This window comes from Mustela nivalis (genome assembly GCF_964662115.1).
Source record: "Mustela nivalis genome assembly, chromosome: 2".
Lineage (NCBI taxonomy): Eukaryota > Metazoa > Chordata > Mammalia > Carnivora > Mustelidae > Mustela > Mustela nivalis.
In genome coordinates this window covers 172,356,946-172,380,365 of record NC_139021.1, presented here as the reverse complement: position 1 = coordinate 172,380,365, position 23,420 = coordinate 172,356,946, and the positions used below count along the sequence as shown (strand labels likewise).

Genomic DNA, 23,420 nt, shown 5'->3' with positions numbered 1-23,420 from the left:
AATGATGATCTACTCAAAGTCATATTTAGCATTTCCAGATGAGAAGTTCACTGAGGACAATAAATACATTCCCTACAGATTTTGAGTACAGTGTGCTAAATGTGATAATTTCCTAAAAAACAACTGAATTGATTTAGTGCTATACCTAATCAATATAGTGGATATATTGCTAATTTCATTAAATAAAGCAGGCCTTAATTACCTATGCCTATTATATTCTTTCTATTGACTCCATTAGCAATTAAATAGTACAATAGCAAAATAATCTTGACAAGTATATTTCAAGTATACTTGACAAGTATATTTCAACTCTGTGGTATATATTTAAGCATATAAAACCATTCAAGACACATTATTATATTTTAGGGTTAGAGATGTGACGAATTTCCTTACAGATTGACAGAACATCATCAGAATATAGGTTTAATAAATTCAAGTCAGTAAAAGCAAATTACCTGAAGAAGGTGACAAAAAACTGCACAAGATCCATGATTGTATTGTGTTGTGAGAATGCAATCTGAAAAATCAAAATAAAAGAAAGTTTGAAACTCAATATATGTTCTTTCCCAATATCTGTGGTCATGTTTCATGGCATTTGTAAAATAAGATTTGGAAATCATGAAAAGATTTGGATCACTATATTATAAATCATGTATGCTGAAATCAAAGCTTCATCTAGAATACCTAGTAAAGTTAACAACCAACAATGATGACTTTTAAATATTACATAAATGATTTTAAAAAACTATTACAGCTGGAGGAGTCAAGATGGCGGAGAACTAGCAGACTGAGACGACATCAGGTAGCTGGAGATCAGCTAGATAGCTTATCAAATCATTCCAAACACCTATAAACCCAACAGGAGATCGAAGAGAAGAGCAACAATTCTAGAAACAGAAAATCAACCACTTTCTGAAAGGTAGGACCGGCGAAGTGAATCCAAAGCAATGGGAAGATAGACCGCGGGGAGGAAGGGCCGGCTCCCAGAAAGCAGCTGAGCAACTGAGCACAAAATCAGGACTTTTAAAAGAGTCTGCTCCATGGAGGGACATCGCTCCAGAGGCTAAACCGGGGTGAAGCTCACACGAGGTCAGTGTGGCCCAGGTCCCGCAACTCACAGAAGGATCAGGTGTGTCTGAGTGTCACAGAGCTCACAGGTATTAGAGCAGGGAAGCCGGCTACAGAGACAGAGCCAAGGAGTGAGCTTTCAACTCGGGGTTACCTTGCACCGAAATCCGTGGCACAGCTAACTGCTCTGTGAGTGGGAACCCCACAAGATCCAGGGAGACACACCCTGGAAGAGCTCAGGGATCTGTGGAGTTCGGAAACTCCAGGGAGAGCTGCGTGTCAGAGACAGAGACGCTTGGTCACAGGCTGGGTGAGCTCGGAGCGCGGCGGGAGGCCAGGGAGATGGGAGTGATTCAACGCTTTTCCCTGAGGGCGAACTGAGGAGTGAGACCCTGAACTCTCGGTTCCTCCAGGCTGGAGATTGGGAAGGCGCCATTTTCATTCCCCTCTTCTGAAACTCTACGGAAAGCATTGAGGGAACAAAAGCTCCATAAAGCGAACCTGATCCGATTACTTAGCCCAGCCCCTGGTAAGGTTGGTGCAATTCCACCTCAGGCGAAGACACTTGACAATCACGGCAACCGGACGCTCCCCCAGAAGATCAACAAGAAATCCAGCCAAGACCAACTTCACTTACCAAGGCAAACAGAGGAATTCAAGAGGAGGAGAAAGCAACCATGCAATTCATGGTTTTCTCCCCATGATTATTTAGTCTTGCAGTTAATAAATTTATTTTATTTTATTTTTTTCCTCTAATAAATTTTTATAAAAATTTACCTTTCTTTTAACATTTTTTAACTAGTTTCTCTTAACAATACCTTTAAAAATGATAATCTTTTTTGAGACTTCATTATTATAGTCATATTTTATCTGTCATTGTATCTAACTTTATTTTTTTGTATACACATAGGGTTTTTCTTCTAAAAAATTTGGGGTACAGAATCTTCTAATAAATCAAAATATACCTTAAATCTAGCTTCAGGCTTGTTCTAGTCTGCAACCCAAGCAAATTCTCTCCACTTTCTTTTTCTTTATTCTCCCAGCCAACTCACTTTATCAACTCCTTTTATAGAAATATTTTAAAAAATATTCTATACTCATATTCTATCCCTTCATTGTATTTACCCTTATATATGTTTTGCCTTCCTTAAAATTTTAGGAGGTAGTTTCCTCTAAGAGACCAAAATACTCCCAAAATTAAGTGGGTGACCCTGTTGTAGTCACAAGTCTAATATGTGTGTGCATGTGTGAGTGTGTGTGTGTGAGTGTGTGTATATATATATATATATATATATATATATATATATTTATTTATTTAATTTTTCTTTATTTGTTTTCTTTTAAAAAATTTTTTTCTGAACTTCTTTTTATCTGATTTTTCCCCCACCGGCGATTTGGGGTCTCTTCTTAGTTAAAGCATATTTAGTTTAGTTAAAGCACATTTAGTTAAAAAACATCTTCCTGGGGTCTTTGCCACCCTTGTAGTATTTTATTTGCTCCTTCATATATATCTGGAAAAATGACAAGGCAGTAAACACACCACAATAAAAAAGAACAAGAGGCACTACCAAAGGCTAGGGACCTAATCAATACGGACATTAGTAATATGTCATATCTAGAGTTCAGAATGACAATTCTCAAGGTTCTAGCTGGGCTTGAAAAAGGCATGGAAGATATTAAAGAACTGCTCTCTGGAGAAATAAAAGCCCTTCCTGGAGAAATAAAAGAACTAAAATCTAGCCAAGTTGAAATAAAAACGCTACTAATGAGGTAGAATAAAATATGGAGGCTCTTAACGCTAGGATAAATAGGGCAGAAGAAAGAATTAGTGATATAGAAGACCAAATTACAGAGAATAAAGAAGCTGAGCAAAAGAGAGACAAACAAATACTGGACCACGAGGGTAGAATTCGAGAGATAAGTGATACTGTAAGACTAAAGAAACAACATTAGAATAATTGGGATTCAGAAGAAGAAAGAGAGGAGAGCAGGAGCTATATTGGAGGGAATTATTGTAGAGAATATCCCTAATATGGCAAAGGGAACAAATATCCAGGAGGTGCAAAGAACCCCCCTCAAAATCAATAAGAATCGGTCCACAGCCCATCACCTAATAGTAAAATTTACAAGTCTTAGCAACAGAGAGAAAATCCTGAAAGCAGTCCGGGAAAAGAAGTCTATAACATACAACAGATAAAATATTACATGGGCAGCAGACTTATCCACAGAGACCTGGAAGCCAGAAAGAACTGGCATGATACATTCAGAGCACTAAATGAGAAAAACATGCAGCCAAGAATACTATATCCAGCTAAGCTATCACTGAAAATAGAAGGAGAGATAAAAATCTTCCAAGACAAAAAAACCTGAAAGAATTAGCAAACACCAAACCAGCTCTATGGGAAATATTGAAAGGGGCCCTCTAAGCAAAGAGAGACCCTGAAAGTAGTAGACCAGAAAGGAACAGAGACAATATACAGTAACAGTCACCTTACAGGAAATACAATGACACTAAATTCATATCTCTCAATAGTTACCCTGAATGTAAATGGGCTAAATGCTCCAATCAAAAGAGACAGGTTATCAGAATGGATAAAAAAATAAAACCCATCAATATGCTGCCTACAAGAAACTCATTTTAGAACCAAAGACACCTCCATATTTAAAGTAAGGGGGTGGAAAACAATTTACCATGCTAACGGACAACAGAAGAAAGCTGGGGTGGCAATCCTTCTATCAGATCAATAAGATTTTTAGCCAAAGACTATAATGAGAGATGAAGAAGGACACTACATCATCATACTAAAAGGATCTGTCCAACAAGAAGATCTAACAATTTTAAATATCTATACCCCTAACATGGGAGAAGCCAACTTTATAAACCAATTAATAACAAAATCAAAAAAACACATTGACAATAATACAATAATAGTAGGCAACTTTAACACTCCCCTCATTGAAATGGATAGATCATCCAAGCAAAAGATCAACAAGGAAATAAAGTCCTTAAATGACACACTGGACCAGATGGACATCACAGATATATTCAGAACATTCCATACCAAAGCAACAGAATACACATTCTTCTCTAGTGCACATGGAACACTATCCAGAATAGATCACATCCTGGGTTATAAATCAGGTCTCAACCGGTATCAAAAGATAGAGATCATTCCCTGCATATTTTCAGACCACAGTGCTCTGAAACGAGAACTCAAGCACAAGAGGAAAGTTGGAAAGAACCCAAATACATGGAGACTAAACAGCATCCTTCTAAAGATGAATGGGTCAACCAGAAAATTAAAGAGGAATTGAAAAAAAATTAATAGAAACAAATGATAATGAAAACTCAATGGCTCAAAGTCTGTGGGACACAACAAAGGCAGTCCTGAGAGGAAAATATATAGTGGTATAAGCCGTTCTCAAGAAACAACACCTGGGGCGCCTGGGTGGCTCAGTGGGTTAAAGCCTCTGCCTTCGGCTCAGGTCACGATCTCGGGGTCCTGGGATCGGTCCCTGCATCGGGGTCTCTGCTCAGCGGGGAGCCTACTTCCCCCTCTCTCTGCCTGCCTGTCTACTTGTGATTTCTGGATGAATCACAAGTTGGATGAATAAAATCTTAAAAAAAAAAAAGAAAAAGAAAAAGAAACAACACATAAACCTACACTTTCTCAAATACCTGTATTTCTTAAATACAACACCTAACCCTACACTTAAAGGAGCTGGAGAAAGAACAACAAAGAAAGCCTAAACCCAGCGGAGAAGAGAAATCATAAAGATCAGAGCAGAAATCAATGAAATAGGAACACCCCCCCCCAAAAAAAAAGAACAAATCAACGAAACTAGGAGCTGGTTCTTTGAAAGAATTAATGAGATTGATAAACCCCTTGCCAGAATTATCAAAAATAAAAGAGAAAGCATCCAAATAAATAAAATCATGAAAGAGGAGAGATCACAACCAACACCAAAGAAATATAAACAATTATAAGAACATACTATGAGCAACTCTACGCCAACAAATTTGACAATCTGGAAAAAATGGATGAATTCCTAGAGACATATAAACTGCCACAACTGAACCAGGAAGAAATAGAAAACCTGAACAGACCCATAACCAGTAAGGAGATTGAAACAGTCATCAAAAATCTCTAAACAAACAAAAGCCCAAGGCTAGACGGCTTCCCAGGGGAATTCTACCAAACATTTAAAGAAGAATTAATTCTTATTCTCCTGAAACTGTTCAAAAAAGAAATGGAAGGAAAACTTCCAAACTCATTTTATGAGGTCAGCATCACCTTGATCCCAAAACCAGACAAGGATCCCATTAAAAAAGAGAATTACAGTCCAGTATCCTTGATGAGCACAGATGCAAAATTTCTCACCAAAACACTAGTCAGTAGGATCGAACAGTACATTAAAATGATTATTCACCATGACCAAGTGGAATTTATTCCAGGGCTGCAAGGTTGGTTCAACATCTGCAAATCAATCAATGTGATACAATACATTAATTAAAGAAAGAACAGGAACCATATGATACTCTCAATAGATGCTGAAAAGGTATTTAACAAAGTACAGCATCCCTTCCTGATCAAAACTCTTCAAAGTGTAGGGATAGAGGGCACATACCTCAACATCCTTAAACCATCTATGAAAAACCCACTGCAAATATCATTCTCAATGGAGAAAAACTGAAAGCTTTTCCGCTAAGGTCAGGAACATGGCAAGGATGTCTATTATCACCACTGCTATTCAACACAGTACTAGAAGTCCTAGCCTCAGCAATCAGACAACAAAAAGAAATTAAAGGCATCCAAATCAGCAAAGAAGAAGTCAAATTATCACTCTTTGCTGATGATATGATACTCTATGTGGAAAACCCAAAAGACTCCATTCCAAAACTGCTAGAACTTGTACAGGAATTCAGTAAAGTGTCAGGATATAAAATCAATGCACAGAAATCAGTTGCATTTCTTTACACCATCTTCAGGACAGAAGAAAGAGAACCCCAAACCATAAGATACCTAGGAATAAATATAACCAAAAAGGCAAAGAATCTATACTCAGAAACCTATAAAGCACTCATGAAAGAAATTGAGGAAGACACAAAGAAATGGAAAAATGTTCCATGCTCCTGGATCGGAAGAACAAATATTGTGAAAACGTCTTTGTTACCTAAAGCAATCTACACGTTTAATGTAATCCCTATCAAAACCCCATCCTTTTTTTTCCCAAAGAAATTGAATAAATAATCCTAAAATTTATATGGAACCAGAAAAGACCTCAAATAGTCAAAAGAATGTTGAAAAAGAAAGCCAAAGTTGGTGGCATCAGAATTCTGGACTTCAAGCTCTATTACAAAGCTGTCATCATCAAGACAGTATGGTATTGGTACAAAAACAGATACAGAGATCAATGGAACAGAATAGAGAGCCCAAAAATAGACCCTCAACTCTATGGTCAACTAATCTTTGACAAAGCAGGAAAGAATGTCCAATGGAAAAAAGACAGCCTCTTCAACAAATGGTGTTGGGAAAATTGGACAGACACAGGCAGAAAAATGAAACTGGACCATTTCCTTACACCACACACAAAAATAGACTCAAAATGGATGAAGGACCTCAATGTGAGACAGGAATCCATCCAAATTTTTGAGGAGAACACAGGCACCAACCTCTTTGACCTCAACCGCAGCAACTTCTTCCTAGGAACATTGCCAAAGGCAAGGGAAGCAAGGGCAAAAATGAACTATTGGGATTTCATCAAGATCAAAAGCTTTTGCACAGCAAAGGAAACAGTTAACAAATCCAAAAGACAATTGACAGAATGGGAGAAGATCTTTACAAAGGACATATCAGAAAAAGGGCTAGTATCCAAAATCTATAAAGAGCGTAGCAAAATCAACACCCAAAGAACAAATAATCCACTCAAGAAATGGGCAAAGGACATGAACAGACATTTCTGCAAAGAAGACATCCAGATGGCCAACAGACACATGAAAAAATGCTCCACATCACTCGGCATCAGGGAAATACAAATCAAAACCACAATGAGATACCACCTCATGCCAGTCAGAATGGCTAAAATTAACAAGTCAGGAAATGAGAGATGCTGGTGAGGATGCAGAGAAAGAGGAAACCTACACTGTTGGTGAAAATGCAAGCTGGTATAGCCACTCTGGAAAACAGTATGCAGGTTCCTCAAAAAGTTGAAATTAGAGCTACCCTATGACCCAGCAATTGCATTACTGGGTATTTACCCTAAAGATACAAACGTAGTGGGCGCCTGGGTGGCTCAGTGGTTAAGCCACTGCCTTCGGCTCGGGTCATGATCTCAGGGTCCTGGGATCGAGGCCCGCATCGGGCTCTCTGCTCAGCAGGGAGCCTGCTTCCTCCTCTCTCTCTCTCTCTGCCTGCCTCTCTGCCTACTTGTGATTTCTCTCTGTTAAATAAATAAATAAATAAATCTTAAAAAAAAAAAAAAAAAAAGATACAAACGTAGTGATCCAAAGGGGCACGTGCACCCGAATGTTTATAGCAGCATTTTCCACAATAGCCAAACTATGGAAAGAACCTAGATGTCCATCAACAGATGAATGGATAAAGAAGATATGGTATATATATACAATGGAATACTATGCAGCCATCAAAAGAAACGAAATCTTGCCATCTGTGACAGTTTGGATGGAACTACTAGAGGGTACTATGCTTAGCAAAATACGTCAGTCAGAGAAAGACAACTGTCATATGACCTCCCTGATATGAGAAAGTGGAGATGCAATGTGGGGGGTTTGGGGGGGTAGGAAAAGAATAAATGAAACAGGATGGGATTAGGAGGGAGACAAACCATGAGAGACTCTTAATCTCACAAAACAAACTGATGGTTGCTGGGGGAGCGGGTCAGGAGAGGGTGGTGGGGTTATGGACATTGGGGGAGGGAATATGCTCTGGTGAGTGCTGTGAAGTGTGTAAACCTGGCAATTCTCAGACCTGTACCCCTGAGGCTAATAATACATTATATGTTTATGAAACAAATTTTAAAAAACTATTACAAAATTACTTCAATGATGTATCCTATAGCATATTAAATGTACCTAACTAAAATATGTAAATGAATTTCTTCATTTAATAATGATCACACTGCCTATTAATACAACTAATAATTACTTAAAAGCCAAAAGATAATAATAAATTTCTACTCTATCAAGGAAACAGGATTTGTTCTTTCCCATATATTTTTGTCTAAAGAAGCTGTGTGCATGCTTATAATTATTTTTTATACTCTACTCAAAAACTAAAATATGTCATCTTGTTTTATAATTTCATGTTAATAAAAAAAATGAATTTTTAGAGATGAAATTGGCCAATAAGCTAAAGCTGTTCTACATTTCTGCTAACGTAGAGATTATATTGTTACACAGTTCTTCAGGAAGTGCGACATAGTGTATTAGTCAATAATGCAGTATCTGAATAGAGAATTTCTGATTTTGAAATCACCTTTTCATTTAATAAGTATAAATATTCTGGAAAACTATTTAGATTGTCTGTGTCTCCATTCTCCCATAAGTGAAAAGTAGTAATGAAATACCTACTTCATAATGCTAGAGGAAAGATCAACTGAATTAACAAAAATCCTTGGCATAATACCTGGCATATAGTAGGTACAATATAGTGAATATTATTATACTTTTATATCATGTATAGAGGAGTTGGTCAACATAAGTGAATTTTCCCAGACAGCTGAAATTTAACCATTAAAGTATTGAAATATTTTTCCCTTTAATAATTTTTTATGAAAATGATAAAAAAACATGGAATTGAATTTCCACTTCCAGGACAAATAGACTTTCAGGGATGAGAGATATCTCCTCCCTTAAACAACTAGAAAACAATACAAAGTATATGAAAACAAAAACTTTCAGACATTGGACACAAGGTAGAGGAAGACATAATCCATAAGTAAAGGAAAACGAAAGAGATGAGACTTACAGTGATCCCAGCTTTCAGTGCAAAGAAATAACACTAAAGAATTTAAATGGCATTTTAAATAAGAAATATCAGTATCTCTTATATAAAATAAAGAATTATAGTCAATTGAGAAGATGGTTTAATTTTTGGTATATACACGATGGCTTAAATATAGTGACATTCATTTCCAAAAAGCCACTTAGCATTTGAAGAATTACAGAGCACTTATACAGAGAGTGAGGCAAGATAATTGCTGTAGGAGATTGGTTATAGGTGAAAATGTCTTAAAAGATTTAAGAAAAAAATGTCTTTTTAAATCGAAAAAATACAAATGAATTTTCTCCACAGGTGACTATCGTTGAGAGTATGTTAGAAACAGATCTTGCTTTTTCTGGGTCCACATAGCTAAGTACTTCGGAACAAAAATCGTACTTCGAGACAAGTAAGTAAAACACTGATACATATGAAAACACTCACAATTTCCTACTTTTTCCCAAAAAATATCTGAATAAAGTAGTATTTAAAATTAAGTTCTGCCAGCTATAACCATGAACTAAAGCACTAAAACATTTTAAAACTTCAGCTATATTATCTAACTCTACCTATTAATATAATTAAAGAAAAAATGAAAGTTTACATTAGTGATATGAATATTTTGACTCCAGCTTATATGTAGAGAATAATCTGGGATTCCACTCCCCTGGGGTGATGAGACACATAGACTTTCCAAATTAACACATTTTCTAATTTGTCACAGTGCCAGCTGCAGTTCTTCACAAATTAAGTTGCAATGTAATGCTTGAACAGGAAGTAAAGTACTGTTTGTAGACTTCAACCTACAGAGAATACTCTACCTTTCACACTAAGGAGCATGATGATGGGGTAAAAACTGATGGGGGAGATCTCTGTCAGAAACTGTATCTGAAATACAAACTGCCTTAAAAATAGAAGCAAGTAATGCCCTAAAGTAACTAATCTCGTAGCACAAATGTACTCAAGATTAAAAGCAGACTTGGCATAAGCAATCTCTGTACTCAGCATATCATCTGGATGCTTGAGCCTCAAGTTGAAAAGCATTCCATTTTGTTTGTTCAAAAGGAAAGTCAGCACTACAAGTGTTGTGAAAATCTTTCAAAATATTTCTCCACTTGCGATTATCTCTAGGAAGTTCCACAGGAGACAGCCCTGGAAAATACTATGTCAGAAAGTTCATTCTCAGCCACAGGCTTACTAATCAGATTGCACTGATTCTAAAAATGGAAGGCAGATGCAAGGATAATTTGGTATCACTGGTGAACAAGGCCCAGCAGACACTAATTCACTAACTCAAGCAAATTCCCTCATATATGGTGCCAACTTATTCACCCATCAAATAATTTCACTTCAAGGCGTCTTGGTGGCTCAGCGGGTTAAGCCTCTGCCTTCGGCTCAGGTCATGGTCTCAGGGTCCTGGGATCGAGCCCCCCATCAGGCTCTCTGCTTCCCCCTCTCTCTTCCTGCCTCTCTGCCTACTTGTGATAGCTCTCTGTCAAATAAATAAATAATATCTTTAAAAAAAAAATTCACTTCGGGACACCTGGGTGGCTCAGTTGGTTGGATGATTGCTTTCGGCTCAGGTCAATGATCCTGGAGTCCCAGGATTGAGTCCCGCATCAGGCTCCCAGCATCACGGGGAGTCTGCTTCTCCCTCTGACCTTCTCCTCGCTCATGCTCTCTCTCACTGCCTCTCTCTCAAATAAATAAATAAAATCTTAAAAAAAAAATTTACTTCATATCTACTATATTCTGAATATCATATCAAGTTCTTAAATTTATCAGTGAAAAATAACATCAAAATTCCTAATTGTGGTGGTGGTGGTGATGACAGCAGAAAAAAAAAAAGGTCATAATAAAAATTATATAGTGTGTTAGAACATGTAAGTGTTAATGGGAAAAGAAATATTAAAGTATCTTATTTTTTGGCAACATTGTGTGTTAACTATAATTTTTAAAAGTATGATATTTTCTACATTAATATATGTAAAACAAGAAATCACTCTTTGGTGTCTAAAAGTATGTTGAAGTGCTGAGAAGAGATAGGAGGAAATGTAGGGGTCGCAGAAAAATATGAAACATAACTTCATGTTTAAGGTATCTGGCTGTCCTCATTTTTTCTCAATTTAGATCAGAATCCAGCAGCTCCAGGCCCTTTCCAATGAAACTGGAGCCAACAAGAAAAGGAGTAAGAATATACAGAGGAGAACCATTTTAAGTGAGACTGAGCACTGGTCTTCACATGGCTGGCTGGCTCGTTCTTATCCAGATCTCACCGTAAATTACACACTTCTCTAAAACGCTCTCTGAAGTAGGTGCTGTCTCCCTTATTCTGTATTCTTCTATGAACTTATTTCTTTTATACTTTAGCCTGAAACTACCTTAGTTTATTAGTTGATCATTAGTTAAAATGTCTTTCTTCACTAAAATGTAAGCTCCATGAGAATAGTAGCCTTGTTCATATTGTTCATAGCACTGTTCTAATACCTAGAACAGCATTTGGTACATAGTAAGTATTTACTAAAAGTTTGCCAAATAAATGAATATAGTGAATAACAAAAGTTAGCATGAGAGTATTCTTAGAACTCCATATATCCTTAAGTGCCAAGAGAGGAGGTAGGTATAGATGTTATTCTGAAAAATATTTTTGAATTTTTAATGTATTTGAATTTCTTTCATAAATCAGTAATCATATAGACTATAACTATCTGCTTATTAAAGATCGTAATGTATTATTTTTCCCTATAAAACTTATGTTTTTATACAGCTCAAAAGATAGAAAATACGTGCTTCTTTTATAAAAAATATTTTTACTCATTTTTAGTCATAGAAAAATTTTATAAGGTCTATCATTTATAATTTTAGCTATATTTTGAAATCAGGGTATCAGAAATGATTTCTTAATATGTATTTTCACCTCACCTTCTTAATTTCAACAATAAACATTTTTAAACCTATTGGCTTCCAGAAATTTCTTTGAGTAGATGAATTGCATCAGACTGCAATCTTATCTAAAATAGGTGGCATTACCTGAAATATTTTTTTAAATATTTTGTTTATTTATTTGACAAAGATCACAAGTAGGCAGAGAGGCAGACAGAGAGAGAGGAAGAAGCAGGCTCCCCATGGAGCAGAGAGCCCGATGTCGGGCTCGATCCCAGGACCCTGGGATCATGACCTGAGCTGAAGGTAGAGGTTTTAATCCACTGAGTCACCCAGGCACCCCTGAAATATTATTTTTTAAGCCAATGAGAAAACAAATAAGACTGCTTTAAAAAAGTGTTCATTTAGACAATTTTATTTAGAAAAAAGTGACTCAAATCAATAACAATAACAACACCGTAACTTTGTAGTGTCCCTGAGAGTATATCTCCTAAGGATATAGAATATTTCTGACTCTAAAATCTGTTAGGATCCAATTGGAAAGATTTCTATTGGCTGATGCCATTGCTAGAACATGGCCTTTTACAGATAATCAATATGCTCCATTTCGGTTCTGTGGTCTTGCCCATGAAAAATATGAGAAGTTCACTCAAGGTGCATTAAAAGTTAGTTTTAAACTTTAGCCAGCATAAATGCACCACTGAATTTCCGTTTCCTATAATGATGTTATTCAAGTTATCCCTAATTATTCAAAGAAAATTAATCAAGATCAAGAGATCAATTATGGTAAAAATGGTAAAATTTCATAATATCCTAATTCTCTCCAAGTTTTTAAAAAGCTCCAAAACAAGTGACATGCTAAAAAACTGAGTTAGCCAAAACTGTAGCAACAGTAATGTTGATAATATATTTTAACCATTTGATCTTACATGCAAATTCATATGGAAAACGTGTCTAAAATCTAAAACCTGAATTTAAGATATGCTACATTATTCATTAATTAATAATAATTAATAATCAAAATGATCAACATTTTGAGTTTATGATTTGATGAAGAAATCTAAATGAAATATCTCTGGATAGAGAAGTAAATTAATAGCATGATATTTACCACAAAATGTCAGAATTTGTTAAGAGAGAAAAAATGTTAATTTGGAGGACAAATTGGTGTGTTTGTGCAAAATGTCAGCCTGCCATAAATAAACTCTGCTATAATATGAGATAAACAAAAATGAAAATATAAAGGGATGTGCTGAAATAATCAAATTCATTGAACAAACTGAAAGTAAAGGAGAAGTTCTTCAAACCATTGTTTAGATCACAGTCTTTCAAAAAGATGACATAAAAGCATACTTACATAATGGAAGTTAGTCAATTATTGATATGTCAAAGACAAGCTATGTTTCAGCCAAGTAATTCAAGATCTTGTGGGTTTAAATATCCAATTTTTTAAAATAAATAAAAGCAAACTGGAGCTTAAGTTAGCTATTACTGGATAAAATCAACCTTGATAATCTATTTCAGATAAGCATAAGACTTGTATAGATCATTAACATGAGGTTTATTAATGTAATAATCTGTATCATTCCTGATAAAAAATATTTCAAAATATAGAGCTAAATGGAAAAGAAATGATTTTTAAAAGAATAAAGCCTATTTCTGGATATAAACATGTGAAATGAACATACCAGCCAATTCTGCATAAATATTACACAAATTTCTGATTATACATTCCTGAACATTGTTTAAAAAAATTAATGGGTTTAATTCTTTTTAGAGCAAATAATTGCCTCACCTTCCTCATAACTTTCCTCCTGGTTTAATGCAAAAACAGAAATGATTTCCCTGTCTTCATCTCAGAACGCTCTGGTCACTCCTCACCCAGATGACAAAATGTTCCTTTTAAAACTGAAAAATATTTCTGTAATTTCCCTTTCCACAATTCTACACTCTCCTGACATATATCATCACTATTAACCAAAGTTCAAAATGTATTCAGATATCCTATTTTTATTCCTGGATTCCATCCAGGATAACAAATAACATCTAGTCATTATGTCTCTTTAGGTCCTCTTGGCTATGACAATTTCTCAGACTTTGTTTTATATTATTTTCACAGTTTTGAGGAGTAGTAGTAAGGTATTTGGTAGATTGTACGTCAAGCAGCATTCATGAAGTGTTTTTCTTATGATTAGGCTGAGGTTACGGAGTTTTTAAAGGAAGACCAAAGAAATTAAAGTGCAATTTTTATCACTTCATACTAAAGGTACAGACTATCAATGTGACTTATTTCTGCTGCTGTTAACATTGTTGACCCGGCTGAGACAGTGTTTGTCAAGGGTTTGGTTTCTCCTGTAAAATTACTCTTTTTAATACTTTTCCATATTGCACTCTTCAGAAGGTGTTCTCATGCACATTTTAGAAGTGGGAAATTAACAGGCTACCTTCTTTGACACATGTTATTTACATATATTTGGAAACATGTGAAATTTGCCCATTTATTTATTTATTTATACCAGTATGGTATCATGTATGCCTATTTTATACCTTACAGTATGATCCAATATTACCTTCATTGTTGCTGAAACTGTTCCAGCTTTGGCCAATGGGAGTTCTTTCATTTGATTCTTGTATCCTTTTGAAATATTCCCATAATTGTATTTTGTTATTTGTTTTAACACTGCCTTATTTTCTGGCACTATAAAATACTCCAAGATCATTTTGAGCATTTGCTACCCTAGTCCTTGAATCAACCATTTCTTCCAAGTAGTTTCTTTACAGGAGAATGGTATTAGAAACCAAATCCTAGGCAGTAGGCTTGCTTGCTGATACTATGTTGTCATTGTTTCTAGGCCGTCTGGGCTCACAGAACAAGGAAATATATGTGTGTTTACTAACCTGTGGATGTACACATATCTATAAATATTTCTATACATATAATCATTTTTTTCTGTATTAAGCTAACCATGAGTTCATACAGATGTCTATACATGCTTTTTTTTTTTTTAAGATATTATTTATTTATCTGACAGAGATCACAAGCAGGCAGAGAGGCAGACAGGGGGTGGGGGAAAGCAGGCTCCCCACTGAGCAGAGAGCCCAATGCAGGGCTTGATCCCATGACCCTGGGATTATGACCTGAGCCAAAGGCAGAGGCCTTAACCCACTGAACATCCAGGTGCCTCTATACATGCTTTTAAGACACCTTTCATCAGATAGAGGAATATTATATATTATAAATATATATTTATATATCTAGAAATATAGATTTCTAGAAGCTGATTCTGTTAAAAGATCAATAAAGTTCGTAAGTCTCTAGTCAAATCGAGTAAAAGAAGTCACAAATTACCAATATCAGGAATGAAAGAGGGGACATTACTATAGACCTACAGAAATGAAAAGGATAATAAGGTAATTTTTCAAACAAACGAATTCCCATAAATTCAATATCCTTGGTGAGATGGAAAACTTCACTGCAATACACAACATAATACAGCTCTCTTAAGGAAAAAATAGATAACCTAAGTAGCTATTAAGCACATTAGATTTTTAATTTAAAACCTTGGAAGAACACAACCAAAACAACAAAGTAATCAACTATAGGCATATGAGTTCATTGGAGAATCCTCAATATTTAAGTAGTACCACATCTACACACCCTATTTTAGAACACAGAAAAGGAAATAACACTTTCATTAACACTTATTTTGTGAGACCAGCACTATTCTGAGGAAAAACCAGACAAAGGCATTATAAGAAAAAAAAAATCTAGACACAAATAGCTTTCATTAATATTGAAGCAGAATAAGATCTCAATAAATATTAGCAAATTGAATCCAGCAATATATAAAAAGTATAATAAATCAATACCAATTGTGGTTTATCCCAGAAATGCAGAACTGGTTCAACATTCAAAGTTCATCAATGCAATTTACCAAGCCTAAAGACTAAAAGTGAATTACCAGAAAACTATTCTGTAAGATACAGAAACATATTTGAAACAATTTAACACCAATTATTGATTAAAAAATTATCAGTAAAATAATATAGAAGAAAACTTCTCTAACGAACTTCTTGGAAAACCTTTAACTAACATAATAATTAATGGTGAAGAATGGAATGCTTTCCTTTTAAGACTGACAACAAGGGAGCATGATGGTGAAGGAGTAGGAGACTGAAATAGAATTAGGTCCCAGGAATACAGCTAGATAGTTATCAAACCATTCTGAACACCTACAAACTCAATAGGAAATAGAAGAGAAGAAGAACAGCAATTCTAGGAACAGAAAATTGACCACTTTCTGGAAGATAGTACATGCAGAGAAATGAATCTGAAGCAACAGGAAGACAGACTGTGTGGGAGCAGCCATCTCCTGGCAAGGAGTGGAGCAACGAAGCACAAAATCAGAACTTTTAGAAATAAGCTCCACTGAGGGACATCACTCCAGGGGCTAAGCAGGGGTGGAGCCCTCAAGGGGACAGTGTGGTCTCAGGAACTGCGAGGTCACAGAAAGATTGGGGATGTCTGAATGTGGCAGATTTCCCAGGAAACAGAGCAGGGAAGACGGCTACAGAGACAGAGCTGAGAAGCGAGCTCTAAGATCAGGGTTACCGTAAGCTGTGATCAAAGGCACACTTGAGCTACTGCTCTTCAAGCAGGAACCACAAGTGCCAGATCTGGAGAGACTCCCTCCTTCCTCCTCCAGGAGGAGCAGAGCAGGAGCATGTGGGAGGAATCTGCTGGGTTTGGAGACTCCAAACGGGGCTGTGTCCCAGAGATAGAAATGCTCAGTCCCAGGTCAGGTAAGCTCGGAGTGCAGGCGGACACCAGGGACAGGAAGGAATTGGCTGCTTTTCTCTGATGGTGCACTGAGGAGTGGGGCCTGAGCTCTTGGCTCCTCCAGGCCAGAGACTGGGAGGCCACCATTTTCATTCCCATCCTCCAAAGATCTACAGAAATTGTTCAGGGAACAAAAGCTGTGGAGAGCGAAGCCAAGTTGATTACTTAGCCTGGCCCCTGGTAAGGATGGTGCAATTCCACCCTGGGCAAAGACATATGAGAATTACAGCAACAAGCCCCTCCCCCAGAAAATCAGCAAGAACATCCAACCAAGACCAAATTCGCAGATCAAGAAATCAACAAGAACTGCAGAGCTGCTGAGCTAGAGGAAAGCAACACATAGAATTCATGGCTTTTTTCCATGATTCTTTAGTCTTACAAAGTTAAATTTTTTTAATTTTATTTTTTCTTATTCTATTTTTTAATTTTTCCTCTTTCCACTTTTAATGTTGATTAACTATTTTATCTTATGAATACCTTTTTAAAAAATCTTTTTAAATTTTCATTATTATAGTCATATTTTATCTCTTCATTGTATTTAACCTTATTTTGTGTATACATATATTTTTTATTCTTTAAAATTTTGGGGATTCAATTTCTTCTAATTGATCAAAATATACCCTAAATTATATATATATATATATATATATATATATATATATATATATATATATATATATATCTCCCCTAAATCTAGCTCAAGCCTGATCACATTTTTTTCTTCTTTTCCCAACCAACTTAACTTCTAAATTCCTTTAGAATCTTTTTAAATTTTCATCTTTACAATCATAATCCATCTCTTCATCGTGTTTACCCTAATTTTGTGTGTGTGTGTGTGTGTATATAAAACTTTTTATTTCCTTAAAATTTTGAGAGGCAGTTTCTTCTAAGAGACCAGAATACACCAAAAATCAAGTGGGTGTCTCTGTTCCATTCACCAGTGTATGTATGTATGTATACACACACACACACACACACACACATATATATTTTTCCCCCCCCTTTCTTCTCCCCCCATTTTCGGGTCACTTCTGATTTTTATGCAGTCATTGACACCCTTTTAGAATTTTACTCTCTCATTCATATAACCTTATTTGAATAAAATGACAAGGCAGTAAAACTCACCACAATAAAAAGAACAAGAGGCAGTACCAAGAGCTAGGGAACTAATCAATATGGACATTAGTAATATGTCAGAACTAGAGTTCAGACAAACGATTACCAAGGTTCTAGCTGAGCTAAAGAAAGGCATGAAAGACATTAGAGAAACCCTTTCTGGATAACTAAAATCCATTTCTGGAGAAATAACCAAGTTGAAATTTAAGAAAAAGCTATTAAGGAGGTGCAATCAAATATGGAGGCTCTTACTGCTAGGATAAATGAGGCAGAAGAGAGAATTAGTGATATAGAAGACCAAATGATGGAGAATAAAGAAGCTGAGCAAAAGAGAGAGAAACAACTACTGGAACACAAGGGGAGAATTCGAGAGATAAGTGATACCATAAGATGAAACAATATTAGCATCATTGGGATCCCAAAAGAAGAAGAAAGGGTTGGGGGAGAAGGTATATTAGAGAAAATTGTAACAGAGAATTTCCCTATTATGGCAAAGGGAACAAGCATCAAAATCCAGGAAACAGAGAGAACCCCCTCAAAATCAACACAAATACCCTGTCATCAAATAATAATACTTACAAGACTTAGTGACAAAGAGAACATCCCGAAAGCAGCTTAGAAAAAAGGCTTTTAACATACAATGGTAGAAATATTAGATTGGCAGATTTATCCACAGAGACTGGCAGGCCAGAAAGGCCTACAATGATATATTCAGACCACTAAATGAGAAAAACATGCAGCCAAGAATACTATATCCAGCTAGGATATCACAGAAAATAGAAGGAGAGATCAAGCCCTGTTTCCCCCTCTCTCTGCCTGCCTCTGCCTATTCATGATCTCTCTCTCTCTGTCAAATAAAGAAATAAAATCTTAAAAAAAAAAAAAAAGAAAGAAAGAAAGAAAATAGAAGGAGATAAAAGGCTTCTAGGAAAACTGAAAATTAAAACATTTTGCAAACACCAAACCAGTCTTACAGAAAATATTGAAAAGTGTCTTCTAAACAAAAAGAGAGCTTCAAAGTAATAGACCAGAGGGGTGCCTAGGTGGCTCATGGGTTAAAGCCTTTGCCTTCGGCTCAGGACATGATCCCAGGTTCCTGGGATCGAGCCCCGCATCAGATTCTCTGCTTGGTAGGGAGTCTGCTTCCCCCTCTCTCTGTCTCTGCCTGCCTCTCTGCCTACTTGTAATTTATGTCAGATAAAAAATTTTTAAAAATCTAAAACAAACAAACAAACAAACAAACAAAAGTAATAGACCAGAAAGGAACAAAGACAATATACAGTAATAATCATCTTACAGCAATACAATGGCAGTAAATTCATATCTTTCAATAGTTACCCTAAATGTAAATGGGCTAAATACCTCAATCAAAAGACAAAAAGTACCAGAATGGATTAAAAAAAAAAACTGATATGCAGTCTACAAGAAACTCATTTTAGACGCAAGACACCTCCAGATTTCACATGAGAGGGTAGAAAACAATTTAGCAAGCTAATGGAGAACAAAAGAAAGATATTCAGATTTCTAAGCCAAAGACTAGAATAAGAGATGAGGAACAGCATTATACCATACTTAAAGGGTCTGTCCAACAAGATCTAACAATTTTAAATATCTATGCCCCTATCATGGGAGCAGCCAATTAAATAAACCAATTAGCAATAAAATCAAAGAAACACATCGACAATAATATAATAACAGTAGGGGACTTTAACATCCCCCTCACTGAAAGGAACAGATCATCTAAGCAAAAGATTAACAAGGAAATAAAGGCCTTAAATGACATACTGGACCAGATGGATATCACAGATATATTCAGAATATTCCACACCAAAAAAACAGAACCCACATTCTTCTCTAGTGCACATGGAACATTCTCCAGAATAGATCATATCCTGGGTCACAAATCAGGTCTTCACAAGCACCCAAAGATTGGGATCATTCCCCACATATTTTCAGACCACAATGCTCTGAAACTAGAGCTCAATCACAAGAGGAAATTTGGAAAGAACGCAAATACATGGAGGCTAAAGAGCATCCTACTAAAGAATGAATGCGTCAACCAGGAAATAAAAGAAGAATTAAAAAAATTCATGGAAACAAATGATAGTGAAAACACAATGGTTCAAAATCTGTGGGACACAACAAAGGTGGTCCTGAGAAGAAAGTATTTACAGACACAAGCCTTTCTCAAGAAACAAGAAAGGTCTCAAGCACACAACCTAACCCTACACTTAAAGGATCTGGAGAAAGAAGAGCAAAGAAAGCCTAAAACCAGCAGGAGAAGAGAAATCAAAGATCAGGGCAGAAATCAATAAAATAGAAACCAAAAAGAACAGTAGAACAGATCAATGAAACTGGGAGCTGATTCCATGAAAGGACTGATAAAGGTTCTATAATAAGATTGATAAACTCCTGGCCAGACTCATCAAAAGGAAAAGAGAAAGGCTCCAAAATAATAAAATCATGAATGAAAGAGGAGAGATCACAACCAACACCAAAGAAATACAAACAATTATATGAACATGTTATGAGCAACTATATGCCAGAAACTTTGACAATCTGGAAGAAATGGATGCATTCCTAGAGACATATCAACTACCAAAACTTAACCAAGAAGAAAAAGAAAACCTGAACAGACCCATAACCAATAAGGAGATCGAAGCAGTCATCAAAAATCTCCCAACAAACAAGAGTCCTGGTTCACATGGCTTCCCGGGGGAATTCTACCAACATTTAAAGAAGAATTAATACCTATTCTCTTGAAACTGTGCCAAAAAATAGAAAGGGAAGGAAAACTTCCAAACTCATCTTAAGAGGCCAGCATTACCTTGATCCCAAAACCAGATAAAGACCCCATCTAAAAGGAGTACAGACCAATATCCCTGGTGAACATAGATGCAAAAATTCTCACCAAAATACTAGCCAATAGGATCCAACAGTATATTAAGAGGACTATACACCATGACCAAGTGGGATTTATTCTTGGGCTGTAAGGTTGGTTCAACATCTGCAAATCAATCATTGTGATACAATGCGTTAATAAAAGAAAGAACAGGAACCATATGAAACTCTCAATAGATGCTGATAAAAAAATGTGACAAAGTACAGCATCCTTTCCTGATCAAAACTCTTCATAGCACATGCATAGAGGGTACATACCTCAATATCCTTAAAGCCATCTATGAAAAACCCACAGCGAATATCATTCTCAATGGAGAAAAACTGAGAGCTCTTCGCCTAAGGTCAGGAACATGGCAGGGATGTCCACTATTATCACTTCTATTCAACAGAGTACTAGAAGTCCTAGCCTCGGCAATCAGACAACAAAAGAAATAAAATTCATCCAAATCGGCGAAGAAGTCACTCTCACTCTTGCAGAAATATGTTACTTTATGTGGAAAACCCAAAAGACTCCACTCCAAATCTTCCAGAACTTATACAGGACTTCAGTAGTCAGAATATAAAATCAATTCACAGAAATCAGTTGCACTTCTGTACACCAATAGGTTTGGAAGAAAAAATATTGTGAAAAACGTCTATGTTACCTGAAGCAATCTACACATTTAATGCAATCCTTATCAAAATACCATCAATTTTTTGCAAAGAAATGGAACAAATAATCCTAAAATTTATATGGAAACAGAAACAACCCCAAATAGCCAGAGGAATGTTGAAAAAAGGAAACCAAAGCTGGCAGCATCACAATCCCAAACTACAAGCTCTATTACAAAGCTGTCATCATCAAGACAGTATGGTACTGGCACAAAAACAGACCCATGGATCAATGGAACCGAAAAGAGAGATCAGAAATGGACCTTTAACTTTATGGTCAACTAATCTTCAACGAAGAAGAAAGAATGTCCAATGGAAAAAAGACAGCCTCTTCAACACATGGTGTTGGGAAATTTGGACAGCCACATGCAGAAAAATGAAACTGGTCCATTTCCTTACACCACACAGAAAAATAGACTCGAAATGGAAGAAAGACCTAAATGTGAGACAGGAATCCATCAAAATCCTTGAGGAGAATATAGGCAGCAGCCTCTCACCAAAGGCAAGAGAACAAGGGCAAAAATGAACTATTGGGACTTCATCAAGATCAAAAGCTTTTGCACAGCAAAGGAAACAATTAACAAATCCAAAAGACAACTGAAAGAATGGGAGAAGATATTCACAAATGACATATGAGATAAAGGGCTAGTATCCAAAATCTATAAAGAATTATCAAACCCAACACCCAAGAACAAATAATCCAATTGCAAAATGGGCAGAAGTCATGAACAGATATTTCTGCAAAAAAGACATCCAGATGGCCAACAGACAAATGAAAAGTGCTCAACATCTCTTGTCATCAGGGAAATGCAAATCAAAACCACAGTGAGATACCACATCATGCCAGTCAGAATGGCTAAAATTAATAAGTTAGGAAATGACAGATGTTGGCTAGGATGTGGAGAAAGGGTAACCCTCCTACACTGTTGGTGGGAATGCTAGCTGGTGCAGCCACTCTAGAAAACAGTATGGAGGTTCCTCAAAAAGTTGAAAATAGAGGTACCCTATGACCCAGCAATCGCACTACTGGGTATTTACCCTAAAGATAAAAATGTAGTGATCCGCACGTGCACCCGAATGTTTATAGCAGCAATGCCCACAATAGCCAAACTAAGGAAAGAACCTAGATGTCCATCAACAGATGAATGGATAAAGAGGATGTGCTATATGTATACAAAGGAATAGTATGCAGCCATAAAAAAACCCCAAATCTTGCTATTTGCAATGACATGGATGGAACTAGAGGATATACTGCTAACTGAAATAAGTCAATCAGAGAAAGATAATTATCATATGATCTCTCTCATATGAGGAATTTAAGAGGAAGTTCAGGGGGTAGTGGTGGGTAGGGACGGGAAAAATGAAGTAAGGTGATCGGGAGGGAGACAAACCGTAAGAATCTCTTAATCTCACAAAACAAACCTAGGGTTGCTGGGGGGAGGGTGGGAGTGTAGAGACATGTGGACGGTATGTACTATGGGGTGTGCTGTGAAATGTGTAAGCCTGATGAAGCACAGACCTGTACCCCTGGAGCAAATTAACACATTATATGTTAATAAAAATAATTAAAAAAAAAAAAAAGATCGGCAACAAGGCAACAATGTCTGCTCTCAAAACTTCTTAGTACCACACTGAAGCTCTTACCAATACAATTAAAAAAGAAAAAAAAGTTAGAACTGGAAAGGAAGAAATAAAACTCTATTTTCAGACAGTATGATTTTTAATTCCCAAAACTAATAATAAAAAATAGATTAATTTAGTTACTTTGCAGAAACAAAGTTACAATACTCTATTGCATTTCTATATACTAACAATAAACAATTGAAAATATAAGTGAAAAAACAAATTATAATAATATCAAAAACTATGAAAAAATCTGATAAAATATGTGCAAATCACATATGTTGAATATTACAAAATACTAACAACAGAAATCAAATTAGACCTAAATAATCAGATAT

General features: G+C 36.0%; 1 protein-coding gene across 3 annotated transcripts in view; it reads right to left on the bottom strand.

The window, feature by feature from the left end:
• ATRNL1 (attractin like 1) overlaps nt 1–23,420 on the bottom strand; it is an 815,229-nt gene that overhangs the window by 430,269 nt on the left and 361,540 nt on the right. For all 3 annotated transcript variants that reach the window (XM_082721458.1, XM_082721457.1, XM_082721456.1), the window contains exon 25: nt 456–517. In XM_082721458.1, the coding sequence (XP_082577584.1) occupies nt 456–517 (62 nt within the window). The remainder of the gene's footprint in view (nt 1–455; nt 518–23,420) is intronic.